The 19,340-nt window shown below is 48.5% G+C and overlaps 1 protein-coding gene across 4 annotated transcripts in view; it reads left to right on the forward strand.

Annotated features, from left to right (window-relative positions):
- Positions 1–19,340, forward strand: part of WSCD2 (WSC domain containing 2) — a 98,174-nt gene that overhangs the window by 47,483 nt on the left and 31,351 nt on the right. The window contains exons 2-4 of one of the 4 annotated variants that reach the window (XM_032603606.1): positions 5,333–6,280; positions 12,890–12,943; positions 16,405–16,519. In XM_032603606.1, coding sequence (XP_032459497.1) covers positions 5,902–6,280; positions 12,890–12,943; positions 16,405–16,519 — 548 coding nt within the window. In that variant the 5' untranslated portion in view covers positions 5,333–5,901. Of the gene's footprint in view, positions 1–5,332; positions 6,281–10,532; positions 10,591–12,889; positions 12,944–16,404; positions 16,520–19,340 lie in introns of those variants that run through there. The other 3 variants (XM_032603608.1, XM_032603607.1, XM_032603609.1) reach the window with 3 other exon arrangements.

Below are 19,340 nucleotides of genomic sequence, written 5' to 3' on the forward strand. Positions count from 1 at the left end.
ACATTAAGTGCTGATGGGAATTGTAGCCATAGGCATGTTCATACACTACTGGGGGGAGTTGTCACTACAGCCACTTTAGAAAACAAATCAGCATTTCTCGGGGTAGTCATAAGATGCTCTCACGGTAGGATCCAGCAATTTCACTCCTAGGTATATACACGCCCTACATTAATTCTTGTACACATATATCAGGAGATAAGAACGAGAGTGTTTGCAGCAACCAGGGAGGGGATTCCATTCTGCCCAAGCCATATGAGCTGAGAATTAATGATGAGGAAGCCCTGTGAAGGAAAATGGGATCCTTATACCAGGAAAAAAGGGGCGTTGGGAGGCAAAACCACATATATTCTCTACAAATCATGATAAGAGGTAACAGGTGACACTTTTACCTAATAATTCAATTTAATATTTAGTCCTCACACCAACACTATGAGATAAGTACTATTATTTCCCTCATTTTATGGATGGGGAAAGTGAGATTAATAACCATCTCAAAGGGTTCTAGTGAGGATCAAGTGGTGCAATGGAAATAAGATACTCAGCACAGTGCCTGGCACATAGTAAATGCTTAACAAATACCAGTGATTTCTGATATTGTTATTATTTGGCCTGGGCTCTCGGTTTCTTGGAGAAAAACTGAAGAAACTGAACTGTCACAAACCGGTTTCTCAGCAGTTATTTCTTGGCAAGTTTGGATGGTCAAGGGGTCAGCTGGTGCCTGGGCTTATGCCCTCAAGTCAAGTTCAGGGAGTTGTGGAGGGAGAGCCGGCCCCTGCCCAGCCTCCTGGGCTTCTAGCCAGACTAACCTGCTCCCCAGAATCTACGGCCCCTCCCAGGGAGGGAGCCACGGGGCAGGTTGCACCTCCTGGTCTCCCTTCCCACAGGGCAGCTCTGCCCTGTCCATCATTCTCTTGGCAGCTCGGCACCCGAGGTTCATTCTGGTGCTAAAAATAGGCTGTGTTTAGACACTCCAGGGCTCCGGCTGGAAACACGAACTACAGTAACCAAATACTGTCATGCCCGCAAAAGGGGGCCTCTCAGCCTCACCCTCGTGGCAGCTCACACTACCCTGGAGGCAGGGTAGGGGGCATCCCCACTTTCAACAGATGGGGAAACTGAGGCTCAGAGGGCGGTCTCACGTAAAACACAGAGATATGAAGCAGTGACAGCCAGCTTTTAGTGAGTGTCAACTCCGCCCCTATGGGTTATCTCCTCAAGGCCTCCCTAAACCCCGGGAGGGAGATTCTATGGGCCGCCCACTCTGCAGAGAGAAATCGGCAGCTCAGAGAGGTGAAGACACCTTCCCGACTCTCACACCCATAGGTGACGGGAGAGAATGTTAATGTGATTCTGGCTTCCAGCATGTAATGAACAAAGAGAAACTGAGAGGTGAAGGGGCTTTCTGGAGGCCAAGCCATGCCCCCTGCCCAGGGTTGGACAGACACAAGCTGTGGAGTACGGGGAACCATCACACCTGCCTTGCAGGTTGCCAGGAGGGAGGAGTTTGTGAGAAGATGTTTGTAAAACCTTTAAACACAGTGTTCAGCCTATGGTAGGTTTTCAGCCAATGGCAGTCAGCTTCATTCCCCAGTTCTGTCTGGACAGACAGAGGCAAAGAGAGATTAAGAGAGACTTGGAGAGAGAGAGAGGGAGAGACAGGAGAGAAAGGATGGTGGATGGGCATGAGAGAGAAAGTTCCCTGGGGGAAGTGGGGCTGTGGCTCAGTGGGGGCCCCTGCACCCCAGGACCACACAGAGCTGCCTCCACAGCGCCCTGAATTTACGGCTCCCTTAGGCTGTCACACGGGGCGTTTGGCACATGGCATGGACCCATTGGTGTAGGTTTAAGCCACAGGGAGAGGTCAGTCCTCTGAGTCTTCTCACTCATTTTCTGCACTAGTGTTTCTTGGGGACCTACTGTGTCCCAGAGACTGGGGCTGACACTGTGAGAGCACAGGTCGGGTCCCACTTACATAGGGCTCAGATTCCAGAGTGATCTCCGTCCAGGTGACACCCCCCCCCACCTCCTGGCACTGGCAGGATGGTATGGGTGACTCGTCAGAAGCCCCCTTCCCCCGCTCGCTCTTCCCACCACTGCTGCCTCAGTCTCTTTCTGCTCCCTGCCAGCTTCTAATGAGCTCATTATCCTCTTAAAACCCATTTGGCACCCACTTAGAGGAAAGATGTGTTGAAATATAAAAGAATGAGAAGGGAACAACAAAAAAGAACTACACCCAGAAATATCCTCAGAAAGACAAAAAGCCACAGGGAACAGAACAGCTGAAATCTTTGCTGTCTTCATGCCCGCAGCAAATGTGCTGCTGTAGCAAGTGGCTCTGATGGCAGCTCACATGTGCTCACGAGAGGGACAGTGGCCGGAGGCTTTTCTTGAGCACCTACTATGTGCCAGGCAGTCTTCCTACAATTTTTAATGCAACCCTGCCGGCAGTATTTGCGGGGCGGGGGTGGTGTCAAGCTTCTTACTGTCCACTCCCCAGGAAAGGAGCCTCAGTCAGTGAGAAGAGGTGTCTTGCCCCAATCACATAGGTGGCGGGCGGAAGAGGGAGGGTTTGACCCCAGGTCGGTCTGCCTCCAGAGTCCATGCTCTTGCTTGCCTGTCTCTGGAAGGGCTGGTGTCCCCTGCCCATTCCCTTGAGGGCTGCTGGCCTTTTTTCATCCTGTCCCAGCTGCAGAAATCTCTGCCATGTGTGTCATCTACATGAAATACCGTGGGGCACAACCCACTGCCTGGAGGTTTTCTAGCTGATAGGAGACTGGTGAAACTTCAGTTAGAGCACAGTCCAGACTTCTGAGCTTGGCATTCAAGGCTCCCCATGGTCTGACCCCACCCAGCGCTTCCCTGCATTCTCACCATGCCCTAAGCTCCTTGGCTGCCTCCACCCCAGTGCCCTGCGGGCCGCGTGTGCTCTTCCTCCTCCCTAAGGTGTCCTTCTGCTGTTCCTTCACACAGAAAGCTGACTCCCCTTGCAAGACCTGCCAGCTTAAAGACCCCTCCTGGGAGAAGCCCTTCAGGGCAGCTACAGTCCCTCACTTCTCTGGGCTCCTGTATTCCAGGGCTTCTTACCCCGGGGTCCAGAAACCCCTTGACATTGTAAGCCAAAATCTAGGAGCTTATGTGCAAGGGCTCTTTTCTGGGCATATGTCTGTAGTTTTCGCCATATTCTCAAAGGGATATAAGTCCGGAATAGGCGTGTGGTTAGGAATACAAGCTGTGAAATCAGATGGGCCTCGGTTCACAATCCAGCTGCAACTTCACAGCTGTGTGGCCCTGGACAAGTTGCTTAATAATTCTGAGCCTCATTCCTCGCCTCTGTAAAGTAGATACAGATCTCCCTCATTGAATTGTTATGAGGATGAAATCAGAGTATGTAAGCATTTAGAGCAGTATCTGGCACATAATAAGTGCTTGGTAAACATTAGCTATTAATATTAATTGCTGCTCTATATCACATATACATCTACTATGGGATTTATCATTGTCTATGTAGTATAGTGATTTAGTATAGTGATTGTTTAAATTGCTGGCCCCCTCAGTAGATTCTGAATTCTCTGAAAGCAGCAACTCTGAATTATTTATTTCTGCATTCCAAGCACACATACAGTAGGCAAGCAACACATGTTGTTAAATGAATGGAAGAATGGGTGGATGAATGGATGGGTGGAGAGTTGGATGGATGAGTGGGCTGCTACAGTTCAGATGAATGGATAGATGGATGGATGGGTGGATGGATTAATGAAGAGATTAATGATGAATGGATGGAGGGGTAGGTGAATTGATGGATAGATTAAAGAATGGATGATGGATGGGTGAATAGATTGTGACTTGACAGATGGGTAGGTGGACTGCTGGATAGATTAAAGGATGATGGATGGATGGATGGATGAACACATAGTTTGACCCCGCGAGAGCATGGATTTGGGGCTGTTTTGTTCATTTAATTATTCCAAGTGCCTGCAACAGTAGCTGGCGCATGTAGGTGCTCAGTACTTAGTTCCTGAATTAATAGGATGGCATATGGAGGGACACTGGACTCTACCTTGAACCACAGTTAAACTCCCATGCTGCTATCTGGATTGGTAGGGGCTGTTACCATTCAAATCACCCACTGGCTGACAGCTGAATTCTTTGCACTGGCCAAGATTGTCATGAGGCCCCCTGCTGGTGGTAAAATGAAACAACATAGGCCAAGTGGAGTCTTCTATTTTCTAATTTAGATTCTGTTTTCCTCCTGGCTGATGATTCTGAATGTTGACTCATAAAGCCGTGGTTCTCAAACCTTTGTGCTCATTACCGTCACCTGAGGGCACCTTGTTACACCTGTAGGTGTCCTCTTCAACCAGAGATTCTGGTTGGAGAGGTCAGGAAACTTCATGTTTAACCAGGCTGCCAAGTGTTTCTGAATCAGATGCTCCTCAGACCACACTCTGAGGGACCCTCAAAGGATGAGCCACTGCTGGTCATTGGGAGGCAGTGGAGATGGGCTGCTGCTTCAGGGGCTGTCTCTGGATTCCCAAGTGATGCCCAGACCATCACTTGGAGAAAGAGTGTCAAAAAGGCAGGGGTTCAGAGCTGCGGTTTTGTGTTTGGACCATCCTGGGTTCAAATCCCACCTCCACCACTCACCAGCTGTGTGTCCTCAGTTTCCTCATCTGTAAAATGGGAAATAGTTACTTCCCACAGGAACATGGGGAAGAATCATTAATACACATAGAAGGCTTGGCACAAAGCAGGGCATACCAGAGACACTCAATAAATACTGAGTGAATGCGTATGTTGCTAAATGATTCTGCTTTCCTTCCTTCTTTTCTTCCTTGGATAGAAGAGAGGGGCTATGGATTTGATCTCTCCCATTACAATGTGAGCCCTGTGAGGGATGGGACTGTGTCTCTCTGGTTTACAGCTTTATTTCCAGCACCTAGGACAGTGCCTGCTACACAGTAGGTGCTCACTAAACATTTGTTGGGAAAAAAAATGAATGAATTTGATCTGGTTCAGTAACAGCCAGGTCCAGCAGACAGTTCAGCAAGGACCTAGGAAGTACTTTTTGGCCTTGAAGTAACCCACGAATCAGTGTATATTTGACAAATATGCAGACGTGTGGGGCATAAGAACCTGTGCTTGTCCAAGATAAAGCTTGCCCTCAAACCAGGACCCAGTAGGATTCGCTTCTACCCAGCACTGCTGGGTGCTTTGAGCCGCTGGTTTCCTCCCCTCTCTGACTCTGCATCCCCCCTTGAGAATGTTCAAGAACGCTTCGAGTTCTGGCCTCTATGAGGAGATTTCTTATGCCTGTACCTGTGCTGTTTTGCAGGTGACGGCCCTGAGCCCGAATGCTTAACCGGATGAAAGCCCGCTAGCTTCTTTTTCTGCCAGGTGGGCACACAGAGCGTGGTCCCCAGCTGGGGAAGAGGCCAGACACGGCCCTCAGTGAAATAATCCAGCCCCTACAGGCCTGAGCAACTGAGAAAGGGCGAGAAGCGAACTCCAGCTGCTGGTGAAGCCTCACAAAATCCTCCTCCGATTGCTATTTTCAAAGTTCTTTGGGAACGCTGAGGCAAAGAACAAGATGTAGGAAAATGGGACCAACTCCTGCGTGTCCCGAGCCTCAGAACCCCTTTCATGGCCCAAAGAAGCTCACCTTGGCTCCGGGAGGGCTGGTGAACTCTGTCCTCTATTCTCTTGGCTTCAGCCAGGCATTGGACTTGCCCTCCCGCTCTGATCTTGGCAGTCACCTTCGCAGACGGATTAAGACTGAAGACCCCCAGGGACTGCATCCCTAAGGGAAGCTTGAGAAGCAGAGCCCTGCCTCCATTCCCTCCCTGGATCACACCCCCCAGCCCCCAGCGGAGCCAAAACGATCCAGTCCGGAATGATCCCGCTATGGCCAAGCTCTGGTTCAAATTCCAGCGGTACTTCCGCAGGAAACCTGTACGTTTCTTTACCTTCCTGGTGCTCTACCTGACAGCTGGGAGCCTCGTCCTCCTTCACTCTGGTTTTGTGGGTCAGCCTGCTGTTTCCCAGAACCAGGCCAACCCCGTTGCGGGGGCCCCAGCAGAGGGCGCTGAGCTGCCCTTTTTGGGTGACTTAAATCTGGGCAGAGCCTTCCGGGATACAGGTGAAACCTCGAGCATCGCCCGCAGGTATGGACCCTGGTTCAAGGGCAAGGACGGGAATGAGAGAGCCAAGCTGGTGGACTACGGGGGAGCCTGGAGCCGGGCCCTCAAGGGGAGGGTCATTCGGGAGAAGGAGGAGGAGCGAGGTAAGAGGGGTGAGCATCTGGGCTTGGAAGGTGGCTGAGGAGAAGGGAAGGGGGATGATGATGATAATAACGTAATAACAGCTGCCAGTGTTCAGTGTTTAAGAGGAACCAGTCATCATACATGCAAGAGGTTTCACAGAGGAGAAAATTGAAGCTCAGAGACATTGAGTAGCTTGCCCAAGGTCACACAGCTTGTAAACAGCCAAGCTTAGATTTGAACCCTGAATCTGTCAGAGTCCAAAGTCTGACCCTCCCCTGCAGGCTTTTTTAGCCCTTGTTACATACACTTGAAAATCAAAACACCTAGCATCTACTGAGCACTTACTAAGGGCCAAGTACTTTTCTAAGCACTTGTCATGCATTGAATTATCACCACAACTCTATGTGACAGGTGCTGTTATTCCCATTTTAAAGGTGAGGAAACTGAGGAACCGGAGCCCAAGTTTACATAGTGACAGAGCTTCTGCTCCACTGCATTGCTTCTCAGTTCACTTTGCTGGATCTCTCAGTGATGGCACTTGGGGAACCTCATCACCCTGGGCATATTTCGTTGCATTTTCTTAGCCTGTCACAGTCCAAAAGGGCTTTTCTTGGGCTTCCCTGGTGGCGCAGTGGTTGAGAGTCCGCCTGCCCGATGCAGGGGGCACGGGTTCATGCCCCGGTCTGGGAAGATCCCACATGCCGCGGAGCGGCTGGGCCCGTGAGCCATGGCCGCTGAGCCTGCGCGTCTGGAGCCTATGCTCCGCAACAGGAGAGGCCACAACAGTGAGAGGCCCGCGTACCGCAAAAAAAAGAAAAAAAAAGGGCTTTTCTTCGTAAGTGCATTACCTCATTTGATTTTTACTACACTCCACGGACTTAAACAAGGAATATGGACTTATGCCCAGTTAACAGACGTGGAAACAGGCTTGAAGAAGTGAAGACTCTTCTCCAGGGCCACATAACTGGTAAGTGGTAAGTTCAAATCAGACCCATCTGACCTGGATGCTCGCTCTATGACTACCTCCCAGAGCAGCCGACGTCTCCCCATCTAACTTGCATTCTGGGGAGGACCCCACAACCCCTGCAGTTCATGAGATTAATATGAATGGATGTTTCCAGAATCTGGGACAGATGGTTTAGGAGGATCTACGACCAATCAGGACAGAAGGAAAACCTCCCTAGCCCTTGTGTTCCCTGCCACGTGTCACACTTCTGCTGTGATTCAACCTATGAAAAACCCCTTCTCCCACCGCGGAAGGAAGCAGGACTAATGGAGGGGACTCATCCCGGGGAGCACATCTCCCTGCTTCAGTCCCACCCTGCACCTGGCTCAGGAGCATCCAGAAGACCCTACTGTCTCACCCTCAGGAATTTCCTAGAATTCTGCCTCTTCGAAAACTTCACAGGGAGGTGAAGGGGATTGTGGGAGGTGGCAGAATGGATTGGAGGACTTGGATTCATAGTCCAGGTCCACTCCAACCAGCCGTGTGGTCCAGGCAAGTGGCTTTACCTTCTCATGCCTCAGTCTTTTCATCTGTAAAATGGGAATAATGACCCCCTCCCCACCAGGTTTCTCCAGAGAGTTCAATGAGACATGGTTATGGAAACACTTGGCACACTGCCTGCACACAGTAAATTCTTAGGGATGATCAGGAAATTCTTGTGAATCTACCTGGGTAAGGGACCCCATCTTGTAGGCACAGTTGAGGTGTGAGGTGCTACACTGATGGAGAAATCATGATGTGGGTTCCCTCTCTACCTTCTCCAATCAGTAAGCTTCGTCTCACCCCAGCCACACCAAACTCCTTCTGCTACTTTGCAAACCCCAAAGTTTGCCACAAGCCTGCGCCTTAGGATATGCTCCCATCATACTTAGGATAAATTCCAGAGTCCCCACCATGGCCCACCTACCCAGCCTCATGTTATAACGTTTCCTACCCCTCCTCACCACACACTCCTCCCCGTTGTCCTTCTTGCTGGTCATTGAACACACCAAGTCTTATCCTACCTCGGAATCTTTGTATAGATAGTCCTGTCCATCTGGGGTGTTCTTCCCCGTATCTTTGCATGGCTCCCTTCCTCCCTTCCTCCTGGAACTCAGTCAAACCTGGCCACCCTGTAGAGGTCTTCCTGGACTGTCCTAAAGTAGCACCACTTTGTGCCTGGTCAGGACCAGATTCCCCAGCTCTATTTTTGTCACAGTACTTACCGCTATCTGAAAGTATCTCGTTTTTACTTGCTTTCTTGTTTATAGTCTGTCTCTACTACTAGACCGTCAGCTCCAAGAAGGCAGGGATAGTGCCTGTCCTGTCACCTCATTCTATCAGCACCTGGGACAGCACCAGGAACAAAGATGGCGCTCAGTACCTACTGGTTGAATGAATGAGTGATTGGATGGACAAATGAATGAATGACCAGCCCTCTGCCTGGAGTGTCTCCACAGGCTTAGCTCTACTCTTCCTCCAGATCTCAGCTTAGCTCACCTCCAGGAGATTGTCCCTGACCCCACCTCCAGGCTTGATCGAAGGTTCCTCTTCTCTACTCCCTGTCATGGCTCTTATGTGAATGGTAATTGCCTGTGTTTATCGAGGTCCTTTGGTAGAATATGATTCCCTAGTGGTGGCACGGTTGATTTATCCAACGACAATAACAACATCCCCCCATTTGTTATGAGAATGAAATCCCGCTGCCACGAGTAATTATTACCATTTCTTGAGCACCTGCTTCATGCCGGTCACTGTCCCACTTGCTTTTCATATGTTATTTGCATGGAATGATATATGTAAAATGCTTATTACATCTCCTGGTTTATAATAATAGGTCACTTAATAGTTTCTGCTGTTGGTAGTCGAAGTAATCGCTAAACATCTATCGAATGGTCATTATTGGCTAGACCATGTTATAAGTGCTTCATTGCCTTATGTAATTATCACAACAACTCAAAAAGTTAGAGACTATTATCCTATTTTACAAATGGGAACATTTTAAACTCAGGGAGAGGTCACTTACCCCAGGTTACACAGGTAGTGAGTGGAAGAACTGAGGTTTGAAACAAGGTCCATTTAACTCCAAAGCTTGTGAGCCTTCTTCTCTACCATGCTATCCCCGCTGCCTCTGGAAATCTTATGTATTTTATAAAATATAAAGAGAGAAGGAAGAGAAAATAAGAAAGAAGCCTGGACCCCAGAGCTCTCATCAGGCAGCTTTAGAATCAAGTGGTCTTAGTAAGAAAACACAAATTCAGACTGTCCTCGATTAACTTATTCCGAGTTCAGCAAGGAAATACAACATATTAGATTAACGCTAATAAAAACGAGACGCTTCTTTGACCTGATGCTACACCCACTTGGCTTTTCTCTGAAGCTGGCAAGGACTCTGCTTGATGCAGTAATGCAAGACTTAAGCTGTAAAGGATTCGGAGCCCATCACGGCGCAGTTGGTGAGGGTGGAGCTGCTCCCAGGCTGGGCTGGGGCTGGGCAGGAAGTCTGACTTCCTGGGTGGAGCTGGCACCTACAATGTGCCAGTCACCTTGCTAGGCTTGCGAAATCCTGTGCTCTGAGCAGCCAAATGAGGGTTCAAATCCCAGTTCTGCAGCTTGCTGGCTGTGCACCTTTGGGCAGGTCACTTCAGCTCTCTGAGCCTCAGTTTCCTTTGGGAGATAAAAAGTAATTAACATCAGATGACTGATGTGATGATTATATAAAATAAATCAATAGCGTGCTCTCTGAATGCCAGGCACTGTTCTAAACCCTTTGCCTCTATTACTTCATGTAATCTTCGTAGCAACTCAATTAAGTAGACACTGTTATTAACTCCCCCATACAGGGAAGAAACTAAGGCACAGAGAGGCTAGGTAACCTGCCCAAGGTTATCCAGCTGGAGGAGGGGGTAAACCAGGATTTGAACCCAGGTGGTTTGAATCTTACACCTGAACCTTAAGCACTACATCGTCTCGCTTCTCAACACACAGCACAGAGTGTGGCACACAGTAAGCAGTTAGTATGTGCCAGCTGTTATTATTAATATTGTAATTCTGTAGGAGAAAACAGAGATGATTTGACTTACCTTAGGTGACCCAGTTGTTGGGACCAGAGCCAGGAGCCAAATCCAGTTTGATTTCAAAGTCTGTGCTGTTTCTGTTCCCCCCAGATTACAGAGCGGGTGGGCTGGGTGTAAAGAAGGACACGGGGATATTTAGCCAGCATTTTTGGAAGGGACAGCAGGGCACCCACTCCCCATCTCCTCCAACCGAAGATGTGATCTCTGCAGATTATGGAGGGTCTGCTGTGTGTCGGAGACTGTGTGCTCATACTCAGCCTCACATCAGGTAGGAAGTATTAAACTCTTTTCATACATTAAGAAACAGAGGCTCAGAGAGAGTAAATGACTTGCCCCGCCATGTCACACAGCTGCCAAGAGGCAGAGCAGACTCCAACCCGATTCTGTCTGAATCCAAAGCTCTTATTCTTAACCGCTGAGCTATAGAATCCCCAACTGCATTCATTCATTCATTCATTCATTCATTCATTCCATATTTACTGCACGTCTGTATGCCCCGCCCTGTGCTGGGAGGTGGAGACACAAGAATGATTCAAGCAGTTTTTTTTTTTCCCTCTGAGGAATATTCACACCCTCCTGGGGGAAGACAGGCAAGTAAAAGGTAAATTATGTTTTCAAAAATAACTTTTTTCTTGATTATCAAAGTAGAAAAATTAGAATACATAGCAAAAAAGAGATGAAAATAAAAATAGCCCAGAGTCCCACCATCCAGCAACAGTCCCAGTCAGCACCGTTGGTGTATCACCTTTACCTTCCTGTCTTTTTCCTCTATGTGTGTATTTCTAAAGAATAGAATGGTGTATATATAGCATCATATTCTGCTTTCCCCTACGATAGCACTTTTTCATTTTGTTAAAAATTCTTCCCCAATGGGCCTAAATTATTTCTAATGTGAAAAAATAATGGACAATACTTGGAAAATTGTTTCAGAAAAGTGTTAAGGTGGGGTAAGCCAGGGGACTCTGGGATCCCAAAGGAGGGATCCCATTCGGTCATGGGGCTGTATCATGGCTGCCTTCCTGGGGGAGGTGATAGTTGAGCTGAGCCTTCAAGATCCATGGGCCTTGACAAAGTGAAAGATGCATCCCTTCTACCCCAGGGAAGCCTAGATATGGGCAGGAAATTCCATTCTCTCTGCGAGGAAACCCAGACAGCACTGGAGTGATCCTCTTGAAGGACAACTTTCCAAGATGGCGGAGAATCCTCAGCAGGAATATACAGTTTCTCTTCTCCATGAAGAGATCAATCTTACAATCAATCTTAAAATTACCCCTGTATTAGAGTCTGAGGGCTGCTATAGCAAAATACCATGAACTGGGTGTCTTGAACAATGGAAATGTATTACCTTGAAGTTCTGGAGGCCAGAAGTCCAAAATGAAGATGGGCTCTCAAAGGCTCTAAGAGGATATCTGTTCCAAGCCTTTCTCCAAGCTTCTAGCATCAGCAGGCACCCTTGGCTTTCCTTGCAGCTGTATAACGCCAGTCATTACCTCTGTTTTCCCATGGCCTTCTCCTTGTGTCTCTGGGTCTTCAGAGAGCCACTTTCTTACAGGGACACCATTCACATTAGATTGGGACCCACCTGCTCCAGTATCACCTCATAGGTAATTACATCACCAATGACCTTATTTCCAAATAAGGTCACGTTCTGAGGTACTGGGCTTAGGACTTCAACCTATCTTTTTTTTTTTTTTTTTTTTGATGAGGGGCACAATTCAACCCATAACTATTCCCACTTTTCAGGCAGGAGCTTGAGTAATACTACAAGGCTACTGCAGTGTCAGGATTAGAACCCCGATCTGGTGGACTCCAAAACTGTTCTTGTAGGACACTGTAGTGCCTCCTGTCTGTGAATCTACTCACAGACAGTAAATAAGAGGAATACAAATTAGCATAGGTGTAGCTATCTTTTTAACAAATTACTTTCATTGAAGAGAGCAAAATTTCTTGAAAAGGAAGATTAATTGAAGCAAAAGAAAAAAAAAGTAAAGGAAAGGGGAAGAAACACAGTCAGGAGAGCTCCTTTCCAGATGCCTGTGCTCTCCTGGGCTCACCCCTCACTGGTTTCTGTGCTTGAGATAAATAGGCAGACTAGGACAGGACTTGGCCATTTCAGCAATATTTAGATGGCTGCAGAGATAAACTGATAGATTATGTGAACTCGGCCATTAATTCACCCTCGAGTGACCTGTGATTTTTGTCCCTGTGTTACATACTCGATCTCCACCTCATCTCCGGGAGATTCTGCCACCACAGCAGAACTTGAGGCGGGCCTTTGGAAAATGGTGGAAGTGGGTTGGACAGTACCCTTGCTGATGAGCTCATTGCTAGCAGGGTGATAGAACTCCAGGGATAGGGTCACCGGTTACGTTGGCCACAGCCTGCACTGAAGGGTCAGTGGGGAAAGAGTCACCAGCACTTGCCCAGGACAAGGAGGAAACATTCAATATCCATTTTCTGACCCAAAGAGCTCAGCCCGTCCATCAGGTCACAGTATGTAACACGCCCATTCTTCTCCAGAGCATCAGTGAAGGTACCATGTATCTCTTTTTTCCTCCTGTTGACAGATGAGGAAATGGAAGGTCATCTGTTCACCCAACAAGTCTTTGAGCACCTATTAGGTAGGACATCTCAGTCTGTTGCCTGGCCTGTGGGAGGGTTAGGGAAGGGGTGGTATAACATTTAAAAGCTCGGGCTTAGGGGCAGTTGGACCTATGGTCAAATCTCAACTCTTCTCCCAAAAGACCCTCCCTCTCCCATCATCCCTCCAGGAAGGCCTCTCTTGGAGGATGGAGAAGCCCTTCTCCCAAGCTGAGACTGAATGTGGTACATGGGAAAAAGCAGCCTAGACATGGTGTAGTCTAGACTCTCCAAGCTGGGTGGACTTAAGCAACTTAGCTTGACAATCAGCATATTAGTCAGTGCACCTTTGGTGGCAAGGGACAAAAACCCATCTTGAATCAGCTTAAGCTAAAGAAGAAAATGTATTGTGTCTTGTCTCCAAACTACCAAAGGGGCTAGATTTTCAAATGAGTGATTTGTGCCCTTCTCTTCCTAACTCTCATCTCTGCTCACCTCTGACTTAGTTTGGTTCTTCTCCTGTACAGACTGACTTTGATGCCAGGGATTGTGGCTGTCGGTAGCTCTGGGCTTAGACGATGCCAGTGTCATAACCCAAGGGAAACAGATTTCTTTCTCCCAGCTTTAATCTATAAAAATCCAAAGAATGGGTCATGTGCCCTTCCCTGTAGCCATCAATCACTGGCTGGTGGCAGGTGCAACATGATTGGCTCTTTCAAGGTCAGTGCCTCCTCATGGTCAGGGCAGCTAAGATCTGTTAACAGAAAAATAGGAAGAGGAGGTGCTTTGAAGGTACAAACAGTACCATTACAGTCTATCCCTTAACCCCGCAGAGGACGTGTGTGTACATACACTCGCACTCCTATTAATTTGATTATAAAAATCTCATCTAACACAATCCACTATCCCATATATGGCCAAATGCACCTACCCTTACCCTAAGGTGAGACCACCCGTGGTCATAGTACACCCAACTCCAAGCCTGGCATTTCTGGGTCACGAGTGTTACTCTCCATCAGAACTCAGTGTGGTGCCTTGTGATCCTGAAGTCTGTGGGCCAAATGGAAGTGAAGCCCCCTCCCCAAATGTAAAATGGATGGAGGACAGATCAGGGCTTAAATTTTAAGTGAGACACTTCCAAGCTGTAGTAACATAGGCAGACTACATAGTTGCGAATTCTACATAAAAACGAGTAACATGTAGTAACATGAGTGGTTACCAGTCAGAACATATACCATATGCCAAAAGAAAGGTTTGCATCTAAGACAGAGAGATGTAATAGTCATTAGGATCAGCCTCTCCATCTATAAAATGGGTTAATAAGAAGGGTGTGAGGACTGAATTTTTTTAAATAAGGCATGGCACTTAGTAAAGTAGATAGCACATAGTAGATACTCAATACATATTCTCTCCTCTCTCTCTCTCTCTCTCTCTCTCTCTCTCTCACACACACACACACACACACACACACCCACAGTTTTTGATCTGATGACAGTGACCTCCTGCTGACAAAGTAAAACAACCATTTCCCCCCTTCCCCTCTCCCTCCCTCTCCTTCCTCCTTTTTTTTCTCCTCCTGCCCATCCTTGGACACTCTGTCCTCTAGTGACCTATTGAGCTAAAGTTGGTGTGAAGCTGTCACCACTGTGGCCCATGGAAGTCCTCACTCCCAGCGCATATGTAAACAAGCATCCATGCCCCAGGGCCGTGGTTCCTTCTGTGACACAGGAGGGACATACATTGTTGAACAAGCACAGTGACAAGATGTAGGCTTTTCCAGAGCTGTCACCATCTGATGTGCCCGCTCCAGGGAGGCAATGTTTCTTTTAAAGATGGACGGACTGTTCTTAGTTGACCAAATCACCTCTGTCTTATGAAAGAAATTCAAGGTGATCAGGGATGAGACGCATCTCCAGCGAGGCTAACAAATTCTGCACTTACCAGGGTGGTGTTGAGGGAAACAATTGCTCCATAATGAGCCTGTATCCTCTGCTAGACCCTGCTCTCCACCATGAGTGAGGGGGACAAGAAGCCCACAGTTTAAATAGACAGCAGCCCACCCATGAACGAGATCAAGTGGCATGTAATATTTCCCTCAGTCGCTCCCTATGAGGGCCGTTTAATTCCAAGGGCTGGCTGGGTCCTCGGTCTAACCTTCAGTTATTTCCAAGTGCAAGGGTGGAAAGAGCACTGGTTTGGGGTCCCATAGATCTAGATTTAAGTCTTTGTTCTACCGTCAATTAGTTTCAGGTCTCAGACAGCTCACTTCACCTTTCTGGGCCTCTGTTCAATCATCTAAGAAAACAGTTTAAGCATGCCGAGGGTCATTGCACCTGGGTCATTGCAAAGATCCTCGGATTCAAAGAGAAACAAACAGTAGTTCAGCACATGGGCTCTGCAGCCAGATTGCTTGGGTCCAAACCTAACTCCACAGGTATAAAGCTGTGTTTCCTTGGGCAGGTGACTTAGTCTCTCTGGGCCTCAGTTTCCTCTTCTACATTGAGTGGGAATATTAATACTTACCTCATAGGGTCATTCTAAGGATTCACTGAGACAATATGTGTAAAGCAGTTAGCAAAGTGCATGTCCAAATTAATGATTATAAGAACCTATGGGGAAAGTCTTTATAAACTGTAAAGTACCATCTTTGTGTACTATTTACCAGGAAGTACGGGAACACGTGTACTACTTTAAGAAAGCTAAGTGAACGGTTTGTACTTGGATAGCTGTTTCACATTATTTAAAATTTTCCTTTTGGATGAAAGCATTCACCTTGGCCCACAAGGTGGGCAAACTCTAAAGTACTTATACAGCACTGTGAATGGCTGGTTTTTTATTCCACTCACCTTAACTTTGTGCCTGTTATATTCAAGACACTGTGGTAGAGACGTTTACACAAATAAGTCCATGTTAACCTCATTGGGCTGATATTTTCATCCCCACGATGAAGAAAACTAGGCCTCAGGGAGGTAACTGGCCTAAATGCACTAGGTCAGCACGAGAATGTAACCAAAGTGATACGACAACCTAGATCTTGAGATATCCCAGGCCAGTGTTCCTTCCAAGGGGAAATAACACCTTAAGCCATCTTGCAGAAATGATAACAGGCTGTCAACTTATCAAGCTCTTCAGAGCTGTCCTAATACAGGTCTCATCTGCTTGGTGCTTAGGGAATGATGTTGGCTTGGGTTACTGGGTGCCCAGTTGTCACCAGTAGAGCCCAGGGGCATGACCTTAACCCTGGCCTTGGAAAGGTCCCTCCCTCCTCTCTGTTGACCTCCAGGGCCCACAGCCTCACCCATGGGACACCACTGCCCTTATAGATCATGTTCTGCCAATGCACATGAGTTTCAGTCTCTCTTGTTTCTACTTTACTGCTCGGAGGAAGGAATTGGTACCAAAAGGTCAACAAGGCCACATAGCCAGAGGCACACTGGGTACTCCTGAAACCCTTTCAGCTTTGTCCCCCCTGCCAAATCTGACTTTTCTCATCTCCCCAAAGCTAAGTACATCGGCTGCTACCTGGATGACACCCAGAGCCGGGCCCTTCGAGGCGTGTCCTTTTTCGACTACAAAAAGATGACCGTCTTCCGTTGCCAGGACAACTGTGCAGAACGGTAGGGCCCCACCAGTGTCCCAGGCATTCAGACCCCTTCCTTCTCAGATTCCTACCTGTGGTGGTCTTTCTTTTTCCGTGGGAGGGCATGATGGAGGATGAACATGTGACTACAAGGAAAGGGTGATGTGTGTGTGCGCGCGCGCGTGCGTGCGTGTGTGCACCTGAGCAGGGAGTTGGTCTGTGGGGATTTGTGAGGCTCTGCCTAGGAGTGAGTCTGCAGTGTACAGTATGCAGGGTCATATGTTTGTAAGCTTAATGCCAATACCTAACTGTCTTTAAATAACAGTAGCTGTGAGTGCAGGAGTCTCTGTGGATATGTTTGCAAGGGTCCCGAATTGTGGGGAAAGCACAAATGGGTGTTTACACGCAGGCAAGTGTGAGTCTGTGAGCATGAGGCTTGTGTGATGCCCGTGGGGAGGGTGAGGTGGGAGCCCGGGATCAGGGCTATTTAATGGTTTACCAGCCAAGAAACTATTTGTTTCTCTACCAGGGAGAAACACTCACCTGTCCAGACAGTGTTTTCCAATCTAAGAATAAAATGATGTTCTTGATTAGAACATGCACTGGGGGGAGGGAGCTGACTTTCCAAGAGTGGATGAGGCCCCAGAGGACTGGCGAGTTGGCACCCTCAGTCCAGGCCTGGGAACCAGCACTGCTGCCCTAGAGGCACTGTGGAGTGAGCTGACCTTCTTCTCCCCTGTGCCCTGGGTCCCCTGACGTGTGATGGCTTGTGAGAGGCCTCTAACATGCTCATCTTCAGGCTCTAGCCTGATCACAAGCTCTGAAGGAGCTCCACTGCATGGCTGGAGTGGAAATGGGCAAGTGGGTGGCCAAGGGACTCTTCCCTCAGTTCCTGACTAGGACACACTGTCCCCTTTATAATCAGCTTTCATAACAGTTCACCGTTGAAATCCTGAGCCCAGGACCGTCTCCAGCTTGGGAAAGACTCCAAGCTCTTGAGGATATTGATTCTTAAATTTATTTATTGAACGGTGGGGAGACAGAAGTGAATTTCAGAGTCCATGCCCTTAGAGAGGTCTTGTGGGAGTTGAAGAGTTAATATTTGCAAAGCAAATATTTGAGTGCCTGGAAGAGAGCAAGTGTAAGCTATTGGCATTCTGTGGCCCAAACCTGTTCTTGCTTCTGCCTCCCCAAGTAGCTGGGGAGCCCCTTGGGGGCAGGGCTGCAGCTGACTCATCTCTGCATCCATCTGGAAACCCATGTGGGCAGCCACAAGTATGCGCTGAACCAGAGTGAATTACGCGAGTTGATCTGACTCATCTTCTGAAGCTCCACCTTGGCTGTCACCTCCTCTGAGAAGTCTCTCCTGACACTCCAGGCAGGTTGGGGGCCTCTTCCGCATTTCCACAATCTGGGACTTACTCCATCTCAACCCTCATCTCACTACGCCGGCGTTTTCTGGTTAAGCGCTTGTCACTCCATCTAGGCTGTGAGCTCCAGGACGCACACGTCAGCATCACCTGGAATCTCTCAAGATTGCTGGGCCCCACCCGCAGCTTTTGATTTGGTGGGTTTGAGGTAGGGCCCAAGAATCTGCATTTTTAACAAGTTCCCAGGTGACACTGGATGCTGTGGGTCCTGGAACTATGGTTGGAGCACCACTGCTCTGATTTTCACACCCAGCTGGGAAATTTTAGAAACTCCTGCTGTCCACTGTTCCTTCTATCAGTGAGAGGGGGTCCATTTATATGAGACGGGCCCCAAGGGCACCTGAGAACCAAGGCTTGAGAGAGACAGCGACAGACAGGTGGAAGAAGGAGACTGGCCCAGCTCCAAGATGCCCAGATAGTTTAAGCTGCTCTTACTGCGTCTGCCCAGGTGACCGTGTGACCACACGCTACCTGAGTAGTAGAGGTGTTTGGAGACATGAGTCTGGGTGGGTCTGTCCCTCCAGCCAGCCCCCAAAAGTCCCGAGTGATGGCGTGAGCTGACACCTCCCAGAGGTCCAGCCTTGCATGACCAGTATTTTGCAGGCTGCTCCCCCAAGGAGCTTTCACGATTCTGGGAAGTGCCTCAGAGGCCACAGTGGGCAAGAGGACTGAGCAGGGGTCGTCCTACTCCCCTCTCCCCCACCACTTCATACCTATCCTGTGAGGCAGAGCAAGCACTTCCCTTTTCATCTGTTTACAGAACAGGTCCTCACCAAAAGTCCTTTTTAGGAAATGATTCCAGAGCTATGAAAAAAATTGACAATCTTGCAGTGCCTGGATATTTTTTTTGTTTGTTTTAAGGAAAGGAATTTTTTACTTGGCTGGATACGTGACCTTGGTTTTGCCACCTTCCAAAGACATACGAGAGTCCCTGCCCCCTCCCCTGGGTCCAGCTCCTCTCAGGGGACATAGAGGCGTCATTCCTGGGGGATGTTTCCTGGAATAAAGAGGCTGGACTTTGCAGATATGATTGGCTTGTGGCTCTAGACAGGGAAGAGCAAGAGAGTGGGTGGGGCAGAGGGACCACAGGACCAGAGGGGTGTGTGTGTCAAGTGTCCTGTGTGTTGACAGTATATGTAGATGGGTGTGAATATGATGTTGTGTGTCTATGTGGGTAAGTGTATGGGGGTGTGAGACATGAGGCAGGGATGGAAGCAGGTGGTCCCTGGGGTGTTGTCCCCTTCCAGAGTCTCCCTGTCCCCCAGGGACCTCTTTGTATTCCTTCTTGGCTTCCTGCCCATCCCACCTCCAAGACTTTCTAACCCCTTAGCCTCCCTGACTCTCTCAGGGTCTCCTTATTCTCAGTCCAGATCCCCCTGTCCCTTGGAGTATCCCTGTACCTCAGATCTCCTTGGGTCTCCCTGATGC

Source organism: Phocoena sinus, chromosome 14 (assembly GCF_008692025.1).
Source record: "Phocoena sinus isolate mPhoSin1 chromosome 14, mPhoSin1.pri, whole genome shotgun sequence".
Classification (NCBI taxonomy): domain Eukaryota; kingdom Metazoa; phylum Chordata; class Mammalia; order Artiodactyla; family Phocoenidae; genus Phocoena; species Phocoena sinus.